This window comes from Artemia franciscana, chromosome 18, assembly GCF_032884065.1.
Source record: "Artemia franciscana chromosome 18, ASM3288406v1, whole genome shotgun sequence".
NCBI lineage: Eukaryota > Metazoa > Arthropoda > Branchiopoda > Anostraca > Artemiidae > Artemia > Artemia franciscana.
Window position 1 is genome coordinate 19,132,398 of NC_088880.1, and position 22,577 is coordinate 19,154,974.

At 34.6% G+C, this 22,577-nt stretch overlaps 2 protein-coding genes across 3 annotated transcripts in view; both read right to left on the minus strand.

Moving 5' to 3' along the window:
* The window catches only part of LOC136038710 (uncharacterized), a 31,100-nt gene extending 19,444 nt beyond the window's left edge, over window positions 1–11,656 (minus strand). Inside the window, exons 1-3 of the mRNA XM_065722036.1 lie at window positions 11,431–11,656; window positions 9,692–9,895; window positions 5,057–5,254 (exon numbers count right to left, since the gene is read on the minus strand). Coding sequence (XP_065578108.1) covers window positions 5,057–5,254; window positions 9,692–9,895; window positions 11,431–11,617 — 589 coding nt within the window. The 5' untranslated portion in view covers window positions 11,618–11,656. The remainder of the gene's footprint in view (window positions 1–5,056; window positions 5,255–9,691; window positions 9,896–11,430) is intronic.
* A 6,280-nt stretch (window positions 11,657–17,936) lies between these two features.
* Window positions 17,937–22,577, minus strand: part of LOC136038711 (AP-3 complex subunit mu-2-like) — a 41,355-nt gene continuing 36,714 nt past the window's right edge. For both annotated transcript variants that reach the window (XM_065722038.1, XM_065722037.1), the window contains one exon: window positions 17,937–18,132. In XM_065722038.1, coding sequence (XP_065578110.1) covers window positions 17,998–18,132 — 135 coding nt within the window. In that variant the 3' untranslated portion in view covers window positions 17,937–17,997. The remainder of the gene's footprint in view (window positions 18,133–22,577) is intronic.

A 22,577-nucleotide genomic window follows, 5' to 3' on the forward strand; every position in this document is an offset into this window, starting at 1 on the left:
ATGTGAGTGCATTTTTAATATTGCCAGCAACTGAAACCTTACATATTGATAAGTTTAAATAATTTGACTCTTGGAAACTCTAGAAAATTGACGGCAAGCGTATCCCGTAGAATACTTCGCATAGTGTATAGCCTACAGTGAAGTGGCTATTGTAAATGACACGCGCCAACTTATCGCTTATTGGGAACACACCTAAAAAGTGAAGTTGGGTTAATCCTAATGAAAAATAACAAAACATGATGATTAAATAATACTTTAGAAAATAATATGGAAACTTAACCCAACCTAAAGTAAATAGTGAGGGGGTTCCAGTTTTAAAACGACCCATAGCCACTACTCTTTTCCTCCTTTAATGATTTAAGATGACGAAGAAGTTTAAGGAAATCAGCTCAAGATGCAACTGTTATTAATTTTCTTCAAGACGCAGGTGCATATTACGTTGTATGCAATGTTTTCTACGAGATACAGGCGGTTTTTACATAATAAGGGATGTTTTCTAGGAGATACAGGTGGTTGTTACGTAATAGGGTTTGTTTCCTTTTTCAACACGTTTCAAGACATTTCAACATATTTTCAAAGATATTTTTCTTCAAGACGTTTTTCCAGATGCTTCAAAACATTTCAAAAAGTTTTTAAAGACACTTTTCTCAGGATATTTTTCAAGATTTCTTTGGTTGGATATAGGAAAATATTTTATTCCCCTAATAAAATGATTAACTAATAATTATTATAAAATAATAATTCCTCAATAGGGGAATGTTTACTTATGTTAAGGATGACACAATCTCGCATGACTTGTTTCTTCAGGGCCCGTGAGGAATCCCTGAATGTAACTGAGGAGGAGACACAAGTGGGGTGTAACGTAATGACGGTGCACACATGAGTAATACGTAATACTTTAATAGATTTCTCTTTCTTTCAATCCATTTTTTTCTTAAGACCTTTATATTCCACAGATTTTTGTTCGCATTAGGATTCGAAAGAGATTCCTCCTGAACAGAGTGGAGAATAAAACCCTTTCTAATATTATTATTCGGGGAATACTTTCTACGTGATAACCTATTCTACGTACGGAGAATTCGCTGTCCCGCTTTCTAGAACGACTAAATGGATCGCATGTTTTCAATCCTGTTCGTATGAGAGCATTTAGGCTTTCTAGAACCCAAAAAACCGCTTTAAAATCCTGGAGATGACTGAGTTTGAACTTCCTCTATTACATCTTTCTCAAGCATTACGGCAATCTCTGATTCCAAAATTAGCAACTGATTGGTTGAAATATTTTATTCAAAGATCGGGTTGGGTGCTAGAGGAGGGTATTTTTTTAACTCTAGACGGTTGCCCTTTTTGATGCCGTTCAGAACGAACGTGTCGTCTGTTATGCTTTTTTCTTCTTCTCTACAAAGTGAGACAGACTACGATAAAAGGATCATTAATCGGCGCCAGGATCAAGCCATTGGGTATTGGACTGTTTTCTTCCTCCAGTCTCTCGGGGTGAAATGAATGTACGACCTTTTTGTTATTAAAGCCTTCACTTCCCTACTGGAAAGAAATGGCTGTTGAAGGAGGGTTGGAAAACTGTCTAATTTCAACCATGTATCGTCTCACTGTATAGGCTAGTTCCTTTAAGTCGGCAGAAGACAGGAACTCACTTTCCAGATATAATGACCTCAATTCATTTCTAATCTCTTGAGCTAAGTCAGGAATTGATTTCAAGACACTATCCCTTCTCACGAGCATCAAATCTGAGCATGATCTGCAAAGAATATTTGAGAGATGTTGCTGACATCTATTGATAGATTCCAAGAGCTTCATCAGTTTGGGATACTGTCAGGATAGATATTCTCTGCCTTTAGCATTTTTATGACAGCACCTAACATAAGGTCACTGTATGAAAGCATGTTGAGAGTCCCTCATGTGTAATCTTCGAAGGTCAAGAATGACTATCTGTTGACTGATATAAACTTTCTGTCCTCTACTTGTCCAGTTGGTGACAACAAACTAAACTCTGGGTTGACACGCACCGCCCATGAAGCCAAATGTGCGCATATACAAGCTCTCACTTAGCCAGAGATTCAAATAGGGTAAAAGAAAGCTCTTCTTCTTGAGAATGACTTGTTCTTCAATATTATTAGTGTATATTTTTATCCAACTATAAAATCTTTGTATTTTGACATTGAAACTAATCTCAGCTGCAATCTTCAGAACAACTTACCTCTTGCGAGAACAGGCCTATGTATTGAATTTCTTTACAAGGCGTTATGACCTTATTTAAAGACGGTCAGTACACCCTAGGCATTATGACCTTATGGAGTGACGGCCTCTACGTCACTCCATAATTACTAGGCGTTATTACTAGGGCCCGACCGATATGACTTTTTGGGGTCAGATACCGAACGGATACAATTTGCTGATAAATTTTCTTCTGGAAAAAAAGTTAAAGTTTAAACCCCCCATTCTCTGTCCATATTCATAGTCACATTTTTCTCCTTGGTCTATTATACACCAAAGAACCGCCTCAATAATTCACTGTGGATTGCAAAAATTAGGCCATTTACAAGTATTTTCTGATTTTCGTTACCTTTTCTGATCAGTAGTATCAGAGCACACAAAGGAAATGGCGGATATTTACGGAAGTGACAAACGAAATACGATTTAATCAAAGAAGCCGGCTCAGTTACATAAGCACAAAGACATGAACATATGATTGAAAGAAGCGTCAAATATTTATTGAAATTGATTATTCAAAACTCAAACTTCAATGGCGGGACTTCGGGTTTAAGCCATTCACATATTAATGTGAAAACTTTACTTTACTTTATATTCATATGATATGGTCTCTTACTAACAAATCCACGCTATACACACTCGATACAGGGATGTAGCTAGAGTTTTAAGTTTGAAGGAGGAATTTTACGAACGTGTTGACAAAATCGTCCTGTATGCCGACAAATGTGGATACATATGCTAAATTTCCAAGGTAAATAGGTAGATTTTCCCAAGGTGTTGACACGCGGCAGTAGATCTTTCAACCACCCAAGTGAGCATTCATTAAACAGAAATGCATGGCTTATTGTACGATTTTTAGTTGTTTTGGTAGGAAGATGTACGTTCTTAAAGTCAACATACATTCCGAACATTACTCCACCAGGTGTGTATTGACAGGTATTGACAACAAAAATACTTTCACTTCATTTGACTCACCTTTGCCACTCTCTCCATCATGATCAGACTTAGCTGGTGGCTCCACCCCCATAATTGGACAAGCAAACATTACCTCCGGGTATTTAGGGCCCTCTTCTAAACAAGTTGCGCATAAAAAAAAAATTGGCTGATAACGATATTTTTTACAAGTCCGATAATGACGCTAATCCTCGTTTCGGCCCGATAACATCGGTCGGTCGGTATATCGGTCGGGCTCTAGCCACGACTTTATGTGATGACGACTAATGTTTTTAATATATTCTTGTCCATATATTCATCTTTCTTTTTACATTACGATGTCACTTATAATCTACAATTAAAGATAAAATAAAGATGCTATTTCAGGTATATTATTAGAGTTTAATAGTCAATTTTCTGATCCATTTTATCCCACACAAATTATTTTCTAGGACGCAAATACTCAAATCTGCCATTGCATTTGCAGTTTATTAGACGCTAATACTTGCGACTTTTTCTATAAATATTCCCCTGACTTAATTAAAATTCAATACCAGACGTAACCATTTATTATTTAAAATTTTGTGCTTTAAAATACAAAATTTATTATATATTTCTAAAATTTATTGTTTATTATATATTATTGTTTTAATATTAATTGCTCTTTCGAGCGTTTTATTATTTTTTTTTTACCTGCACCTAAATGTCTTCCAACCAGATTTCTATTACAACCGCAATTTTTACAATTTCCGCCAAAAAACTCATAAGACCCGTTAAAACCATTTTAAACTAAAATTTATCATTTTTTTTAGGTCAAAATTTGGAAGAATAATACATTTTCTGGAAGCCAAGTCAATGATTTTATTACCAAGTCATAATGTAAACATAATAAATTCAAATTTTCAGTTGCGTCCAGTTAAAGGATGTATTCCTTTTAGATAATCTCAAATGGGGAAAATTAGCATATTCTTTTCATAAATTTGTCACGGAGGATATGTTTGTCTGCAAAATTTAGAATTAATTGAACGGAAGAAAGTGGATTAAAGCTCCTTGTTTATTAAATAAAAAATCTGTAAACTGAATTTAAGAGGGTTGCAAGGCTGTATCCTCGGGGAGGGGTGTTACGGGGTATGAACCCCCTGAAATTTTTGTCTATTTCGTTAAATCTGTAACACAAATCTAGATAAACTAATTTTTAATGCGTTTTTTAAGTTTTTCATGTACCCCCCCCCCCCAGAGCAATAATCCAAGATCCATACTCGGAATCTTGTAACTTGAATCTTTACCATTTATTTGGGTTTGGATCACAACAAGTTAAAAGTTTGAAAGTGGAAATAAACCTTTTATTCTTAAACAAATATGTTCGAGATTTATATTTCGAGTCGCACCCTGGAAAAGTGCGTAGTTATCTAATAGGTTCAGAAAAGGTTCTAATAGGTTAATAGGTTGCAGATAAGTTATCTGCATGGATTTTGCACATCTTTGTTTACCAAAAGTTTTCTATCGCACAGCTCGTCGGCAAAAATTTGGTGTCAGTTAAACGATAGACAATAGAGTTAAAATAATTTCCAGTATTAATTTATATTTAATAATATTGAAATTTTTAATTTCTTCAATAGTATTGAAAGATCCTGGGCTAGCTGCTGCTTTCATATTATTGTTGTGTTATTGTATCTTTGCCGTCATGTTTATCTTTGTATTGTAGTGTATGTTGTTATTGTATCTTTGTCTAGGCCTAGTTTTTCGAGCTTGTCTCCCCATGGGCCTATGTCATACATATACATGTATGTTTGATTAATAAATAAATGAACTTGAACTTGAATTTACAAGTTCCGTGCAAAAATATATAGAGACTTTTAATGGAAAGCAATACAACACTGGTATACGAGAAACTTACCACAGTTCATCATTCCTCGGTCATTATAAGACGCAGTTCCATAAATCCTATTATTAGCCTCGTCGACACAATAGCATCGGGTCGATTCATCCCTTCCTCTACATTGTACAGGACTGTAAGTTCCATCTGAATTGCAGTTGATTGGGAAACGTTGGAGTTCTTTCTCAGCAAAACAGTTCAACGGTCTTTCTTGGTTGCCTTAAAAAGGAATATACTATCTTTATAAGCGAGCAGTAATTGTGTATGCATTCTATTTCTCGAAAACGGCTCCATATTTTTTCGGGAAAATTTGTATCTTAGGATATTCTCCCCCCCCCCAAAAAAAAAACGATCTAAAACGGTCAGACTTCCGAGAAAATTCGTAAAGAGCCTTAAATTTTGCTTTTGCAAATGATGTCATGTACTATGTTAGTACATCATGTAAGCATTTCTTATGACATCAAATAAATATTTTGTTGTAAGATGTCATGCATAGCATAAACAAGATTGCTTAGTTTCCAACGCAAAAATTGTTTATATAATAAAATGTACAAAAAACGAAAATTTCTAGTTGCAGTTACTATAAATTATTATTTTTTGGAACCAACACCTGAACTATCAAACGTGACAAGAAGTGAAAATGACGACCTGGACCATCAATTGCGGCAACAACAATATGGGCAACTAAAGCAAAGGCCATTGCTAAATTGTCTGAAGTAATCAAAATCGTAAACCATTCCAAAAAACAAAAATGAAGAGCAAACATACGGGCGGTTAGAAGATGTGTGAAACAACAATTATAGCGTGTCAGAAATGAAATGAAGAGCAAGGACACACGTGGTTAGAATAAGACATGCGAGACCGAGCACGTGAGCGATTCAAAAATGAAAATGAAGAACAAATACACACGCGATTAGAAGAACAGTGTTGGCGTGTAAAAAAGAAACTAAAGAGCAAAGACACGTTCAGTTAGAAGACATACGACTACGAGCATGTGAGCAAGTCAAAATGAAAATGAAAAGAAAAGGCAAACACGCTTAGAAGATATGCGACACCAAACATGTGAGTGAGTCAATGAAAATCAGCCTGGACAGCGAGAATCAAAACGTTTTAAAATTGAAAATGATAGCGATGGCGATTGGGCTTGGGATTTCTACATGGATAAGATCTTCAATTCCTCCCATACCCTTGTTAAAAAAAACAACAAAGGCTCGGCGATATAATAACGAAAGACAAGCCGAGGTAAAGCGAACCAAACAAATTGGAAATGATAACGATGATTATTAGTTTTTGGATTTTGACATGAATAAGGTCATCAATGCCTACCATACGTTTAAAAATCTAAAACCTGGACTAGATAAATCGTTGGAAGAAAAAGAAGTTTTTGTTCCACCACCTGAATAATTAAAAGAAACAAAGGTGAGCAAGTCAAAAATGAAATTGAAAAGAAATGACACACGCTTTTAGAAGGACATGTGACACCAAACACATGAGCTACTCAGTGAAAATCAACCTGGACAGCGAGAATCAAAAATGTCAAAATTGAAATTGATACCGATGATGATTGGGTTTGGTATTTCGACATGGATAAGGTCATCAAGGCCTACCATACCTTTGTTAAAAACAAAGGTTCGGCAATGTGTATTTTATAATGAAGAAATACAAGCAGAGATAAAACAAACCAAACAAATTGAAAATGATAGCGATGATCAGTAGGTTTTGGATTTTTAAATGGATAAGGTCATCAATGCCTACCATATCTTTGAAAATCAAACACCAGGACTAGATAAATCGTTAGAAGAAAAGAAGTTTTTGTCCCACCACCTGAACAATTAAAAGAAACAAAGGTTCGGCGATATAGCTTTCATAATGACAAAAGACAAGCCAAGGCAAAAGAAGAAGGTTTTTTCCAACCCCCTGAACAATTAAAAGAAACAAAGGTTCGGCGATATGTCTTTCATAATGACAAATTTTCCTCCCAGTATAAAGTTTCCCCAGGAAATTTTACCCCCACAAACGCCCCTCCCCACGGAAAATTCTCTCCGTGGAAACCTACCCAAGAAGAAACCCCCCACCCCGAAAAATGTCTGTATACTTCCCGATATTGCGCAACAATGGCTAGATCCCACGTCTTAAAGACCTTTTCCAAGGAGATTTAGGGGGTCATCATATCCCCAAGGATATAGTTATTGAATCTTTCAACTATGCTGAACAAAATGGCTATCTCAAATTTTTTATCGAGTGACTTGGGAGAAAAAAGGCCGTGTGAGGGAGGGGGGGACTATTTGCCACCCATTATTTTCGATCGTTTAAAAACGGCACTAGAACTTTCAATTTCCGTTCGAATACGTCCTCTTCTTATCCTCTAAAACAATTGGTTCGGTACGATCACTTTTTGAAAAAAAAAAAAAATAAATAAACACACATCCGTGATCTTTCGTGCCGCAAAAAATACAAAATTCAATATTTTTGCTATTGAGCGCTAGAAAAATCTACAGGAGGTTTCTCTGATGCGCTGAAACTGATGGTGCAACTTTCTTTATTTATTGACTTTTTAAAGGTGTTTCTGCCTTTTTTCGAAAATCGGGCGATTTTTCTCAGGCTCTTAGCTCTTGATGGGTAACTCTAAAAATAATTAATCTAATATGTTTGATATCAGCATCATCAAATTCTATTAATATAACTATTCATATCAAAATTCTGTTCTATAAGGTTTCGGTTACTGTTGAGCCGAGTAGCTCCTTACTTACAGCTCGTTACCATGAACTGCTTGATCTTAGTTATCATAGTGGTTTTCCTTCTGTTTTGTTGTTATCGTTAATATTTGGACAAATACAGCCATTCTCTTCAAAATACACATACATTTCGATGAAAGTGTAAACAATTTTCAAGATTGTTTATAAGTTTAGCGAGGGAGGGAAGGGGACGAGAGGCAGTATTCTGATTTGCAAATATTGATTTTTCTTGAGTTATATTTTTCTTGTTTCGTTTTGTTGATATGATTGACAAACAAAGACGCTGCTCGAAACTAAAATTGACTACAGTAAAACGCATATGACACTCTGGCTTCTTTAAGGCTTACTACTTTTTATAGAAATTCTGTTCGTTTTAAGTTTGACTTGATTATTCGGTACGGTTTCTATTTATTTTGGATCTCATGGAGTTGATAATATGACAAATGAAAAAACACCCTCGAAAGAAAAAGGGTTTTCCGTAAAGAGCAAATAACGCCCTCGCTTTTCTAAGTTTATAGTAATCTCTGTCCTTTTTAATTTTGGCTTGAATTTCAGTCCCATTTATTCATTGATAGTAATTTCTGTTTGTTAAGTTATTATATGACTTTATTTCTGCTCGTATTTGGCTTAATTTAACTATTTACTTTTCCTTAAATTTTTTCTTAAGAAAATTCTTTTTTTTTGCAATTTCTGTCCATTTTTATTTGACACTTTTTTTTCGGTGAATTAAAGGGACCTTTGCTTTTTTTCCTACTTAAGAATTACGATTTCGGCCTGCTATTTTGACCAAAATCTTACAATTTATGTTAAGTTGCTTCATCGGTCTCGTCAACATCCCCTGAAAGTTTCAACTTAAAATCTCTTGTCGTTCCTGAAATATGAAAAATACGCCATTTTAACAATTTGGATGCTCATGCTGTCTCTTGATTTAGTTCAAAATCTCTCTAAAAACTTCCAGAAATTTTCAACTAAATTACCTTAAATGATCCTGAGGCGATGCAGATACGCTATTTTGAGTATATGGATGTGAATAGTGTCTTTTGATTTAGTTCAACATCCTCCCCAACAAACCCTATTAGTTTAAACTGAATACCTTTAGTCCAGGTACCCCCCGTACCTATGGGGTACCATGTTTGATCCCCCCAACCGAAAGTTTTTGTCCAATTCATAAAAACGTAATAAAAACGCACATAAAAAATTTTGACATGTTTAAAAGTTTTTCTTACTCCCGTTCCAAAAAACATCCTGGATATACCCTTGATTCCAGACTTTCTGACAACCTGGGTGAACGTAATGTCTTCCAATTTACTTCAACATAATGCCCTGTAAGTTTTATCTTAATGCTCTTCGCCGTTCCTGAGATATTGCAGAAACGCCATTTGGACAACATGGATCTACATAATATTTTCTGATTTACTTAGAAAGTCCTTTAACATTCTTAGAAAATTTAACTTTAATATTCTAAGCTTTTTCTGGGACTCACTATCGAACATGACCTATTTTACCAAAAAAGCTATAATATGAAAATATTGGACAACATGCAAAATTTGCAGTTCTTGCGCCAGAGGCTGTGGAGGTCATGTCATTCCTGGAGGCATAGCTATTGGACTTTTCAACTATTGTGTACAAAATGGCTACCCCAAAGCTTTGATCAGACACCTCAGAGGGTCTAGTTGGCTAATTGTTTTACAACATCCCCACCAAATCAAACTTATTAGCCAGTACTCATCATATTTCCCATTTCGGTGATGTTATCCTCTTAAATTTCACAATATTTCCACATTCACATATAAAATGAAATTCCTTCTTGCATGCGTAGCCAAATATTGACCAAGACTAAGGGCCTTCTTTGTTTTAATATTCTCGAGTCAGGTAATCCGAGAGGTATTATCTCTAACAATCTCAGAAAAAAACAACTTACCAGAAGTTCCCTTTCCACAGACTCCTAGTTCGCATTTATACCCAGCAAGACATTTTGTTCCTTGGATTACTGTCGGAGGAGACCCATAGTTAGCATTGCTGTCTGAAATTCTACCGTAATAAACTTCTGCGTTATCCCCATTACCACTTTGATCAAAATCATTATAGAGGTCCTCGCCACTTTCAGTGCATTCTTCACTCTCGCCTTAAAAGAAAGACAAAATAAAAATACAGTTAAGTAATTGCTGTAAGGTGGTATGTCACTTTTTCGGCCAAATTCGTTACCGCAAGGATAATTTTTACTTTTCAGAGGCATCTGTGTTTTTGACAGGGCTATACAATGTATAATACCTGTGTTTTTAGGTAATCTGTGGGGAAACTAGATGGGAAGCTACTAATTTCATTTAATATCGATGACAAAAAATTACATTTTAAAGCTTCAAGTTTAATATTCAAGTGGTATTACCTAATAGTTTACGAGGCATAACACATAAAATAATGAGAATTTCGAAATAACTGAGTTTACTGGGGTGGTGCTCAGACGCTAGACCCTTTCTTTGATTCAGTCCAAAAGCCTTCTTTGGACCGGTAAACAGTTTCAAACCATGCCCAAAATACCAAGTTCAACATTGTTGAACTTTAGACAAAACGATTCATAAAAATTTTCAAAATAGGGGCTCATGGGAAAGGATGTAATGAAAATTGATAGCGATGAATCTGGATGAAAATTTGTTTCTTGCTATATTACCGACAAATACTTGTCGCTTAGCTATACTAACAAGACATCTCTTCAAAATAAAGCTAACTTCCAGATACTGGATTTAGTTCTTTTTTTTTGTAGTAAAATGTGTGTTATCATAACGAGCTAACATGTTATAAATTTCAATGATGAGTTGTTCGAGAAAATCTGTCTTGAATTCATTTTTTTTGTTCACTGTAATGATTCATTGTTTTGTAAAGTTGAACTTGTTTGCGTGTTTTGCTGAACTCAGACTACAACTTAGTGGCGTAGTTCGTCGTATGAAGAAGACTCTGAAACTTCGTTTGATATAGAATCCATTGTGTTAGTTGCGACTGAAAAAACTATCTCTCCACAATGGTATTACGCCTCAATAAGCTATTACGTCTTGAATAAATATGAAATTCGAGCCCAGTTTTTCTTCACCCTGTGAAAATTATACTTTCGAGGCTTTCTATATACGAATTGCAACTGTTATTAGCTTCAATCAAAGTCTCCATCTATATGCTCTGGTCCAACGGCCTTGCCCTTGATACTTCTTTCCTAAATCAGTGATGTTGAGGACGAATCAGGTGCGAATGACAAAAAGTAACGCTAGGTCAACGTTCGGAGAAGGCTGCTATGCTTTTTAGCTCTTAATGAAAGATCTTTGATCTACAAAACTGGAGAGTTGATCGTGGAGAGGCATTACTATCGTATTATGCGCGAGCTGGCATGGGAATACCTGAATTTATGTAATTAAACCATCGATGGATCCAGTAGTTTGTCTCCTACTACCCTTCTGTTAGTGGATTAATTTAATGCAATTTAATTCATGTTTTTACGAATGTGTCAGACTACTAATGGGGTAATTATCTCTTTGGCTTGGGTAGAAACAAACTGAAATTCTTGACTATGAACCTCTAAAAATGGCCACGAAAATTCTAGCTATCTATCCCCCTCATAAAAATCTGGATCTAATACTGGGCAGAACGAACTTTAAAGGAACTGAAAAACCTTACCGACTCTTCTGATACAAACTGGACAGCAATTACAAGGATATCCACCTTCAGGACTATAGGAGGTATTTATTGGGCAGTCAATGGGCTTGAAGTCGTTAAAACATTTAATGTTTGAACAGTCTTGAGGACATTCTAAGCAATTTACGAATTTAAAAACCAAGCAAAATGCTAATAAGTTCACAAACATTTTGTTTTTGTTCTAAAGAAATATGAATTATGTCCCATAGATCGCTGAAAAACGTTTATCACTGATAAGATATTTCTTATCTGAGAATATCAACACTTCTGTCATGGCGTAACTTTGAATTGGTCACACTTTAGCAGACTAAATTGTTCTACTGTAGAAATGGTCACTGCTTAAAGATTGAGTTAATGTAATTCATCAGGAATGGAATATCTTTAGCAGTAAATATAATTGGTTTTAAAATTCGTTTTTAAAACAAACTGAAAAGTAGAAAATAATCGTTTTATCGAGAACCTGTGAATACAAGGACGCAAACAGATTCTACGCATGTTTTCACTTTTACTCATAGATTCTTGAGAAAACAAATAATTATTTCCAAATTTTTAGTCTAGCTTTAAAACGAGTTAAAAATATATACAAATTCATTGTATCAGACTTTTAAGTTTTCTCTGGGACGAAAAAGTTTTAAATCTTCTCTAAGACAATAATTTATATTGTCTAAGATTCGAACCTATGTTACCACGACCACAGGCACATAATCTTACCACTGCGCTATCAAGTGATTTTAGTGATTTTCTTTAAGGTTTGTGCTGTTCCCAATCGTACTACTACTACTAACAACTCAACGCAGCACCAAGCCGCCAAAGGCCAACACAGCTACGTACGCTCCTCCTCCATCCCAATCTATTCCAAGCCTCCTTTTTTGAAAATTGGGCATTAAATTCTTATTTTTTTAAAACCAGTCTATTGGAGTCGTTATATGGATGACGTAATTTCACTTTGAAATTATGGGGAAGCTGAACTTCGGGGATTTTTAGATCATCTTAACACTTATGACCAAAACTTGCAGTTCACCCTAGAAGTCGAAATTGAAAATAAACTACCGTTTTCAGATGTGTTAATTATTCGTAATGCTGATAGACTGGATTTTACTATCTATCGAAAGCCAGCAAAAAAGAAGATATCTTTACTTTAATTCAAATCGCCCCCGACAAGTTAAAAGAGCAGTTGTGACTTATTTCATTGATCGTGCCCTGAACATTTGCTCCGATTCGTATATAAATGCAGAAATAAACTTTATCAGAGATATTCTTTTTGGTAATGGATTCCCCATTCCTTTTGTCAGTAAGATGATTAACCATAGACAAAAAAGACATTCTTGTAAAATCGAAGAAGATGCTTCACAATGTGAGGCTACTGATAAGCCCTCAAATATTGTCTATCTTTCTTATATATCAAAAATCACAACAAAAATAAAAATTTTTGCACAAAAAATAATTAGTATATAGTTTTTAATTTTAAAATCATTAATTTCTTAAATTCCGTAAAGATAAGACCCCAGTTACTCGCCAAAGAGGGGTCTATCACATACCCTAGTATCTCGTATTGATCCTGCCAGTCTTAGATTTATAATAACATAATCAATAAGGTTTGCTGTCTTACCACTACGTGATACCATGTTAACGTATAGGCCATTTTATGACTAAACACTGTATTGGTCATAGCTAGATTATTATACTTACAAAATTGCAACAGTCAGTAGCCATCACTGTTTTCTTTCCCTACATCAAAATTACCTGGGCTAGGATAACATCTATCCCTATTTCTACCTACCTCAGCGTTAAAGTCTCCTAATAGAAACATACTATTTCTAACTTGGAACCTATCTATTTGTTCTGTAACTGTAAGTAAAATTCATTTGAGTCACTAGTTTCTCCGTCAGTCGGTTCTACAGGGGATACCGGATACCAGTGCAGGATGGGGACCAACACATCTTCTCAGGTCTGCACCAAAGTCTCAAGCCTATTACCTCCGACTCATTATATATTCATGTCTACAAATATTATGCTACTACGGTGAGGCAAACCCTAGTAGATAAATTAGCTAGGAAGAGGTTTTTCAGCCCGAAAATGTCCGGCAAAACAGACCAGGCCCAAAAGGATTATTCATTAGTCAGAATCACGTGCGAATGCTGTGTCGTTTACTAGGCTATAGTTTCCCGGAGACGCACCATTCCTCAATTGGGAATAGAGTTGACCGCAAGGTCCCTAGTCTTGCAAGTACGCCGGAAGGATTGAGGCAGCCTTTTGCAGAGGCTGTTGTCCATAGACGCCCTGCAGCAGTTGTCCTCCTACAGAGGATCCTCCCAAGATAGTATTCTTCGTCTCAATACAATTTAACCCAACTGGGAAGCCCATTACCAATCGTCCATTTATATTATTTTATTTTTACAAGATGGAGTGTACAAAGGGGGGGGGGGGAATTTTGATGTTGTATCATTTCACTGTCATCAAAATGCTTAGTGACAAAATTTGGAAGGAATTGAAGTTCAGAAGTGGTCGAAAAATGGTTCACAAATTCCACAAATTTTTCTAAAAAAATTATAAAAATACGAGTCACTGAGTTTATGAAAACGAGTTAAAAATCATGTTAATTAAGTTAAATGTTGATTAATCAAAATTATGGCACATGTTCAACTCGCAAAATTGATACTTTCTCCTTGATCTTCCATCTAATTTTTGGTGCTATCTAAGTTTTACGTCACGCTCTTCTTGTATATAACATACCTTCTCTGCAAAGCCTTAACTCGGGTCTTCTGTACATTCCTGTAAATTAAGACACCCTTTTTTGTTATTTATTAATGAAAAAAAAAAAAAAAAACGAAAAAGAAGTACGTTGAAAAAAATTAAAGATCTATACTAAACTTAAGACAAATAAAAATAAATTCTTATAATAATTTCAAACCCAGCTACGCCTAGAAATTATTATTAAAGAATAAATGAAACCCAAAACGAACACAAATAAAATAAACAATCAGAGAAAACATAGGAATAACATGTACTAATATAAACGAATAATAGAATCTTAAAATCAGCAAAAATTTTATTAAAAATTCAAGTCGAACTTAAAATGAACAAAAATCACTTCAAATTAAGATTTCACTGCTGCATACTTCCCCCTCCCCTAATCCAAAAAATCTAAAGCCTATTGCGTCATTTGCGCTTTTTATTGTAAAATACATGTGTCTTGCACATTGTGCTATTGTTTAGCAATAAATCGACGACAGATAAAAATAAAACACTACAATAATCAAGATGACTGGAAAGAACTAATGAGAATAAATTGAGTATTTGATTTATAATAATATAAACTGCTGGAAACTCAGCAGCTCAAGATTTTATTTTACTGTAAATTTATTTTTCGGTGTCGTGAATATAAAATAAAGTTTGTAACTTAATCTGTTTTCAGTTAAGCTCAAATGACGCAGTAGGCTACATACTTTTATGGTTAGGGAGGTCGTCCCAAGTAGTCATAGTAACAGTTGTAAACTGCCATCGTCAAATCTAGTTTCACTTGCCGTAGGAGTAGCACCAATAGTGGTCCTGAAACTGTTAAGTTACCATCCTCAGCCGCTCCTAAGATATAGCATATTTACCCATTTGATAACCTGGATGAATATAGTGGACACAGTACAGGTCTTAAGCAGAGGTAGTCAAAGTTCTAATCGCAAGTAGTCGCACTTGCAATTAGTCCCAAACGGTCGTAATCGCAGTCGAAAGTTGCTGCAGCTGCAGTTACAGTGGTAGTACCAACAATGGTCCTGAAAGTGTAAAGTTAATACCCTTAGACACTCCTAAGCTAACGGAGACAGGGACGTACCCAGGAATTCAGTTATTGGGAGAGGGCGCTAGATTGAAAAAAAATAAATATGTTTGTTTGCTATGATTGTTTATTTGATTTCTATTGGTTTTGGTTTCATTTATGCTTCAATAATAACAGATTTTGTTCGTTTTAGGCTTGATTTTCATATTAAATTGTTTACTTCCCACCTTCCCGTTCCAACGTTTCCCTTTCATTTATTTCCATTGCAAACTTTCGCGTTTTAAATTACAATGGGCCTTTTGCCTCTTTAGATCACCTGGCAATTTTCTTCATGACTCAAGGTGAGTTTCTCATCCTTATGTGTCATGGCTGTGTGTTTCAGAATGGTATATGAATTATTCAGGTCATGGACAGAATTACTCGTGGACATCAAAAATAGCACGAACACAGATTGTGTGAAATTTTCAGGTGATTTTGAAAATGTAGATCCGTAAAAATAGCAACAATCAATCAAATGATATTTGACTGATGGAAAAAGAACCAGTCTTGAAATCCGAGAGAATAGATATTTCACCAAATAAGCTTAGTAAACCTCAGCACCCATTCCAATAATGCACGCTCATATCCTGCGCCAGCGTTGATGTTAACCAAACAAAGCTGGTTAACCAAAGATGATAACCAAGGGATCTGCCATGATAAATTAACGCGGAGTCCTAAAATAAGTAATTCATAGAGATTATTTGTTCCAAATTGGCCTTAGAGAGGTGGAAGTGGTCATTGAGTTTTCCCCTTAAAACTCTTCAGCAGTGTGTAAGATTTCTTCACACAAAAAGTTTATAAAAATAGATTGGAATATTAAAATTTACAGTTTCGAAACTTTAAATCTGAACAGCGGTTTATCAAGTATTGGGCAGCTCATCAGCAGTCTGTATATGGCTCTGAAGAGTAGTGTCTGCGTTTGCCATTTTCTGAAAAACTGAAAAAAAAAAAATGGAAAACTGGGAAATGTCAACTGCTACTCTCGTTCGATTTTTCCTTTTCTGTCGTAAGCACAAAAAGGAACCAATAAATGATTTAGTAGACAGTAGATAAAGCTGCGTCTGATAGCCTTACATTTTTGAGTTGTCCTCATGTAGCTTTGTTCTGCGATAATTTGTTATTTTTATACTTTTTGGGTGACTAAACAGACGGTGAGGTGAAAATTAGAAATTCTATTAGATATGAGGATTGTCAAAGAGAGAAGAAAAATCCCTCTGCATCTTTAGTGATTTTCCAGAAATTATTCTTTTTATCTAGTTGATCAGTCTTATTCAAATAAAAGAAAATACAGATATTTTTTTCATATACGTATGCAATGTTTCATTATCTAATGTTGTTTTCTAGTTCTTTTGTTTGCGTAATTTGAAAAGCCTGAAAAAATTGAACATTTATTCATATTATGATATTTATTGCATACAGACGAAACTAACTTTATCAGTCTAATTATCATTTAGATCATTTTTTTCGGACCAAAATACCTGTTCTTATGAAAATCTTATTGAAAAGACTCCAAAACTGAAAACAGAACAACAGCTCCAAAAGATCAGTCCAAAATTTAGAATCACATCGTTCAGCAAAAAAGACCAAAGGCTTTTTAAAAAGATTCACGTGCTCTGATTGAGACTAATTCATTGAGAAGCATTTCTTTACTTTATAGATGACAATGCAGGAGCATTATTTCTAAACGATCCTCCCGGGGAGACCTCTAGTTTTATAAATTAAATATTTCAATAACTTGTCTTACAAGGTTGTGCAGGGGTATTAGTGGATCCCTCATAAAGTTCAGTCATACGTTTTCAATTTTAACCCAGTCCATCAGGTTTGATAATGTCACGTCGTCCATAAATCACTTTACAACCAATACTAAAAAATGACAATTCTTTAATGATAACACGCATCCGTGATCTGTCTTCTGGTAAAAAATACTAAATTCCACATTTTTGTAGATAGGAGCTTGAAACTTCTACAATAGGGTTCTCTGATATGCTGAATCTGATGGTGTGATTTTCGTTAAGATTGTATGACTTTTAGGAAGTGTTTCCCCCTATTTTCTAAAATGAGGCATATAAAATCTTAACCTTTGGTGTGTATAACTGATCTTGATGAAACTTATATATTTAAAATCAACATTAAAATGCGATTCTTTTGATGTAACTATTGGTATCAAAATTCCATTTTTTAGAGTTTCGGTTACTATAGAGCCGTGTCACTCCTTACTACAGTTCGTTACCACGAACTGTTTGAAAATTCGATCTTTTCCCATTTTCTACTAAAAAATAGAGAATGTTTTCTAAAAATTATTTTTTTGATAATTGCAAAGAAAACCGAAAAGAAAATGAATTTATCCGCTGGAAAAGCTAAATAAAATACGTATAATTGGTGCGACTTGTGAAATGTTCTTCCATTAAGCAAATAAGACAAGTATTAGTGTAGAAATTTATTTCAACAAGGAAAAGGAGACGAGGCCAAATTATTTGAAATGACAAAAAGCAATTGGTTTGCTAGAAATTATAAGAAAATATACAAGAAATAATTGTTAGTCAGGTTATTTGCGGATGCGTAGCTGCATACGTCCCTCTTATAAATGGCCGAAAGTGTCTTTTATGTTTCAGGGTGAGCGCAAATATGCATTCAACATCGTGATTAACTATAAATTTCCTAATTTCAGACCTCCTGCAAGCCAAAAAATAACACTTCATTAAATAGAAAAAAAACAAAAAACAGCAAGCCACATTAATGCATTACAGTCGAACTTGAAATTGACCAGCTTTTGTGATATACTTCACCCCTTTAAATGGCTTGTATCTTTCGCCATACATGTCGAGACGGTTCACTTTCAAACCAGACGCAGCCAGCTGATTGACACAAAAGCGAACCTTAAAAAAAATGAATGATATATCAATAATTAATTAGTAATATTTGAATTTTTTTTTAAATAAAAATTTTATATTTTTTTTTAATTTGAAACTGTTTTTTTTTGGTTAAATAAAGAGACTTTTTTTTTACAAAGTTTGTTTTTAGTTTTCCTAATTAAGAATTATGATTTCGGACTACTATTTATAAAGTAACCAAAACCTTACAATTTATATTAAGTTACTCAATCAGTCCCGTCAACATCCCCTGAAAGTTTCAACTTAAAATCTCTTGCCGCTCCTGAGATATGACAAATACGGTATTTTAACAATCTGGATACTCATGCTGTCTTTTGATTTAGTTCAAAATATCTCTAAAAACTCCCAGAAATTTTCAGCTCAATTACCTTAACTGATCCTGAGGCATTACATATAGACTATTTTGACTATATGGATATGAATAGTGTCTTTTGATTTAGTTCAACATCCTCCTCAACAAAACCTATTGGTTTCAACTGAATACCCTTAGTCCAGGTACCCCACGTACCTAAGGGGTACCTAGTTTGATCCCTCACCCGGAAATTTTTGTCCGATTCGTAAAAACGTAATAAAAACGCCCATAAGAAATGTTGGCGTTCAACCAGACGCAGTCAGCTGATTGACACAAAATCGAACCTTAAAAAAATGAATGACATATAAATACTAAAATTAATAATACAAAAATAATGCATGAAAAAATTAAACACGAGTCTGGAAAGCAAATGAAGATGAGACGATTTTAAATAGCCAAAATTCTGAAATTAAACACAGGTCCGTAACACACTTTTGATATGTTTTCCTAATACATTCCTAAGGTAATACCTACCTTGAAAACAACTGAGGAAGAGACGACTTTAAATAGCAAAAACCCTGAAATCAAACACAGGTCCGTAACACGCTTTTGAGGATTTTTCAAAGGATGAGATAGAGTTTCCTACAGGGACACTACTTCGCTTCCCTTGGCTAAATCCAGTTAAAAACGAAGTTTAGTCGGTTATTTACCCTTTAAACAGATTGGACTCCCATTTGGACCTAGATCATTTTCAGAGCTAAAATTTTTTTTATGAATAAAAGTTTCAGCATAAAATTTCTTGTAATTTGATACTAAATATGTTTTTTTTAACTTTTCAATTATTTTCAGGATTCAGAAAAAAAGTTTTTATACAAGAGCACGAATACGAAAAAAAAGTTACATTTATTGCCCTTAGTCAGTACCTACTTTTGCCCAATATGAGGTGACATCGGGGAAAAAGTTTTGCATTTTCTAGGAGAGCGTGAATTTTCGTCGATCATATACAGCTTTAACTTATATTCACGTGAATTTTTCAAACCAAAAAAAGAGAGCTAAAAGTTATAACAAATACCCTAGGTTCTCACAGGAGTCGAGTCTTTTTTAGAAGTTAAATGACAGTCTATAGGGAAATCCCTGCACAAAGTTTTCCAAAGTCTCCACTATCACGCTTAAAAACTGAAATATTGTGGTCTAAAACGAGTTATTTTCAGGTTATGACAGATGTAAAAAAAAGGAATCTTGGTTCTATTTTATCCATTCTCAGCAATAGTTCCAATGTCGGTTAAGCTTTTCGGTCTCGGAAACATTTCGATATTTCTGTGAACTAAATCTTTTTCTTCTGAAGATTACAGCTCCAAAAGTGTCATTCCCAACTACTCATATAGAATCTTCCACAATTGCACACCACATTTTTAGGGGAGAAGGGGTACTTTCTGTAGGGTAAGTCTCAAAAGTTTTATTTTAATCCTGATTTTGTATTCTCTCTATGTCCTGGAGATGAATTTTGAGAGACAATATTCCCCGTTCCTTTGAATTCAATATGGTGCTGAGGTGTAACGGTAAAAGATGGCGGGGCCAAAGAATCCCCAACCCCTTGAAATGACTAATAATGATCTTAAAACTAATCTTTGATATTTCCGAATCCCTTAACCTCCTCTTCAAATCGTGTCTTGGGTTTCCCTTTTGTTAGGCATGATCATTTCGAAATATTAAAAAAAACTTTCCGAAGAAGGAGTTTTATAAAGAAAAGTAAAGGCCATTTTAAACTTAAGATCAGCAGATAGCCTACAAATGCCTGTTAAAATTCAAACTAAAAAATACCAGATATTACAAGTAAAGAATAAATGAAACCCAAAACGAACAGAAATTAAGCAAACAATCGCAGCAAAAAAACATACAACATGTAATAATATTAATGAATAAATAAATCTTAAAGCGAGTAATGCTTACATTGAATATGAAAATTAAGCTTAAAACGAAAAAAAATATTTTGCTACTGAAGTATAAATGAAATCCAGAACGAACAGAAATTAAATAAACAATCCATGCAGACGAACATACAATATTTACGAATATAAATGAATAAATATATCTTAAAACGAATGGAACTTAAACTAAGTATGCCAATCAAGCTTGAAACGAACAAAAATCACTACAAAAAAGAGTTTGGGTAGTGCCTCCTTCTCTCACTGTAAAATTCTAAAACCTACAGCGTCATTGGCGCTTTACTGAAAACTATATGTGTCTTGAACACTCCTAGAAATTATAAAGAAAATCAAATTGAATATCTGATATATAATAATATTGATTGTTGAAAGATCCATCAGTTCAAGATTTTATTTCACTGTAATTTTATTTTCATTTTCAATGCTAAAAGAACTGAAAAAAAAAATATATTTGTAATTTACTTCGTTTTCGGTGATGCGCCAATGACGCATCAGGCTTTGGGTTTTTACAGTTAAGGAAGGAGGTAGTATCCAAACTCTTGTTTGTAGTGAAACTATATTCGTTTTGAACAATTTTAGAAAGAAATAATAAATCAAACTGAATATTTGATGTATAATGACATTAATTGCTGAAAGCTCATCAGTTCAAAATTTTTACTGTAATTTTAATGTTTATTTTTAATATTAAGTACAAAAGAAAACATTTGCAATATAATTCGTTTTCAATAAAGCGCCAATGACGCAGCAGGCTTTAGGTTTTTACAGTTAAGGAAGGGGATAGTGTCCAAACTCTTGTTTGTAGGGAAACTATATTCGTATTGAACAATTTTAGAAAGAAATAATAAATTAAACTGAATATTTGATGTATAATGATATTAATTACTAAACGTTCATCAGTTCAAAATTTTTACTGTAATTTTAATGTTTATTTCAATATTAAGTAAAAAAAAGAAAACATTTGTAAAATAATTCGTTTTCATTAAAGCGCCAATGACGCAGTAGGTTTTATTGGATGGGTTTGGGATAAAAAGAGTGTGGGGGCTAGTTGCCCTTGTATCTCTTTTGACTCTTAAAAAGTGAACTAAAAGTTTTAATTTCCAATCAAATGAGCCCTCTCTGAAGTTTATACGAGTACCCCTTCTATAAGGACCATATAAGCACCCAGGGCATAACTTACAACGACTGCCACTAGGTCCTTGGGGGTTGTGTCGAGACCAAAGTTTTTTTTTTTATCTGACCTTTTAACTGTTTTTTATAAAATAGCTATCTCAAAATTTTCATCTGATGCATTTGGGGAAAAGGGCGTGGGGGGAGGGAACTAGTTGCACTCCGATGTCTTTTGAATCTCAAAAAGTGAACAAGAACATTTAGGTTCCAAACAAACTAGCCCTCTCTGAAGTATATACGAGCATCCCTTCCATAAGAACCATATATGCCTCGGGGCATAACTTACAACGCATGCCCCCGGGCCCTAAGGGTTTGTCGACACAACGATTTTTTTTTATCCTCAAACTATTGTTAATAAAATGGCTATCTCAAATTTTTATCTGACGCATTTGGGGAAAAAGGGGCGTGGAACTATTTACCCTTGAATCTCTTTTGAATCTTAAGAAGTGAACTAGAACTTTCACTTTCCAAACAAGTAAGCCCTCACTGAAGTTTATACGAGCACCCCTTCCATAAGAACCATACATACCCCCAGGACATAGCTTAAAACACCTACCCTTGGGCCCTGGGGGGTTTATCGACACAGAAAATTTTATCTGACCCTCGAACTACTTTTAACAAAATGGCAATCTCAAAATATTTCTTTGATACAAATGGGGGGAAGAGGGCATGGGAGGGGAAGCTGCCACCCATTTTGACTCTTAAAAAGTGAACTACAAATTTCGATTTCCAATCAAATGAGCCCTCTCTGAAGTTTATACGAGCATCTCTTCCATAAGAACCATATATGCCCCCAGGGAATAACTTACAACGCCTGCTCCAGGACCTTGGGGGCTTTTTCAACACCGGAGTTTTTGTTATCTGACATTAAACTACTTTTAAACAAAATCCCAATCTCAAAATTTTTATCTGATATATTTGAGGAAAAAAAGGGACAGGGGGACTAGCTGCCCTCTGATCACTTCTGACTCTTAAAAAGTGAACTAGAACTTTAAATTTCCTATCAAATGAGCCCTCTCTGAAGT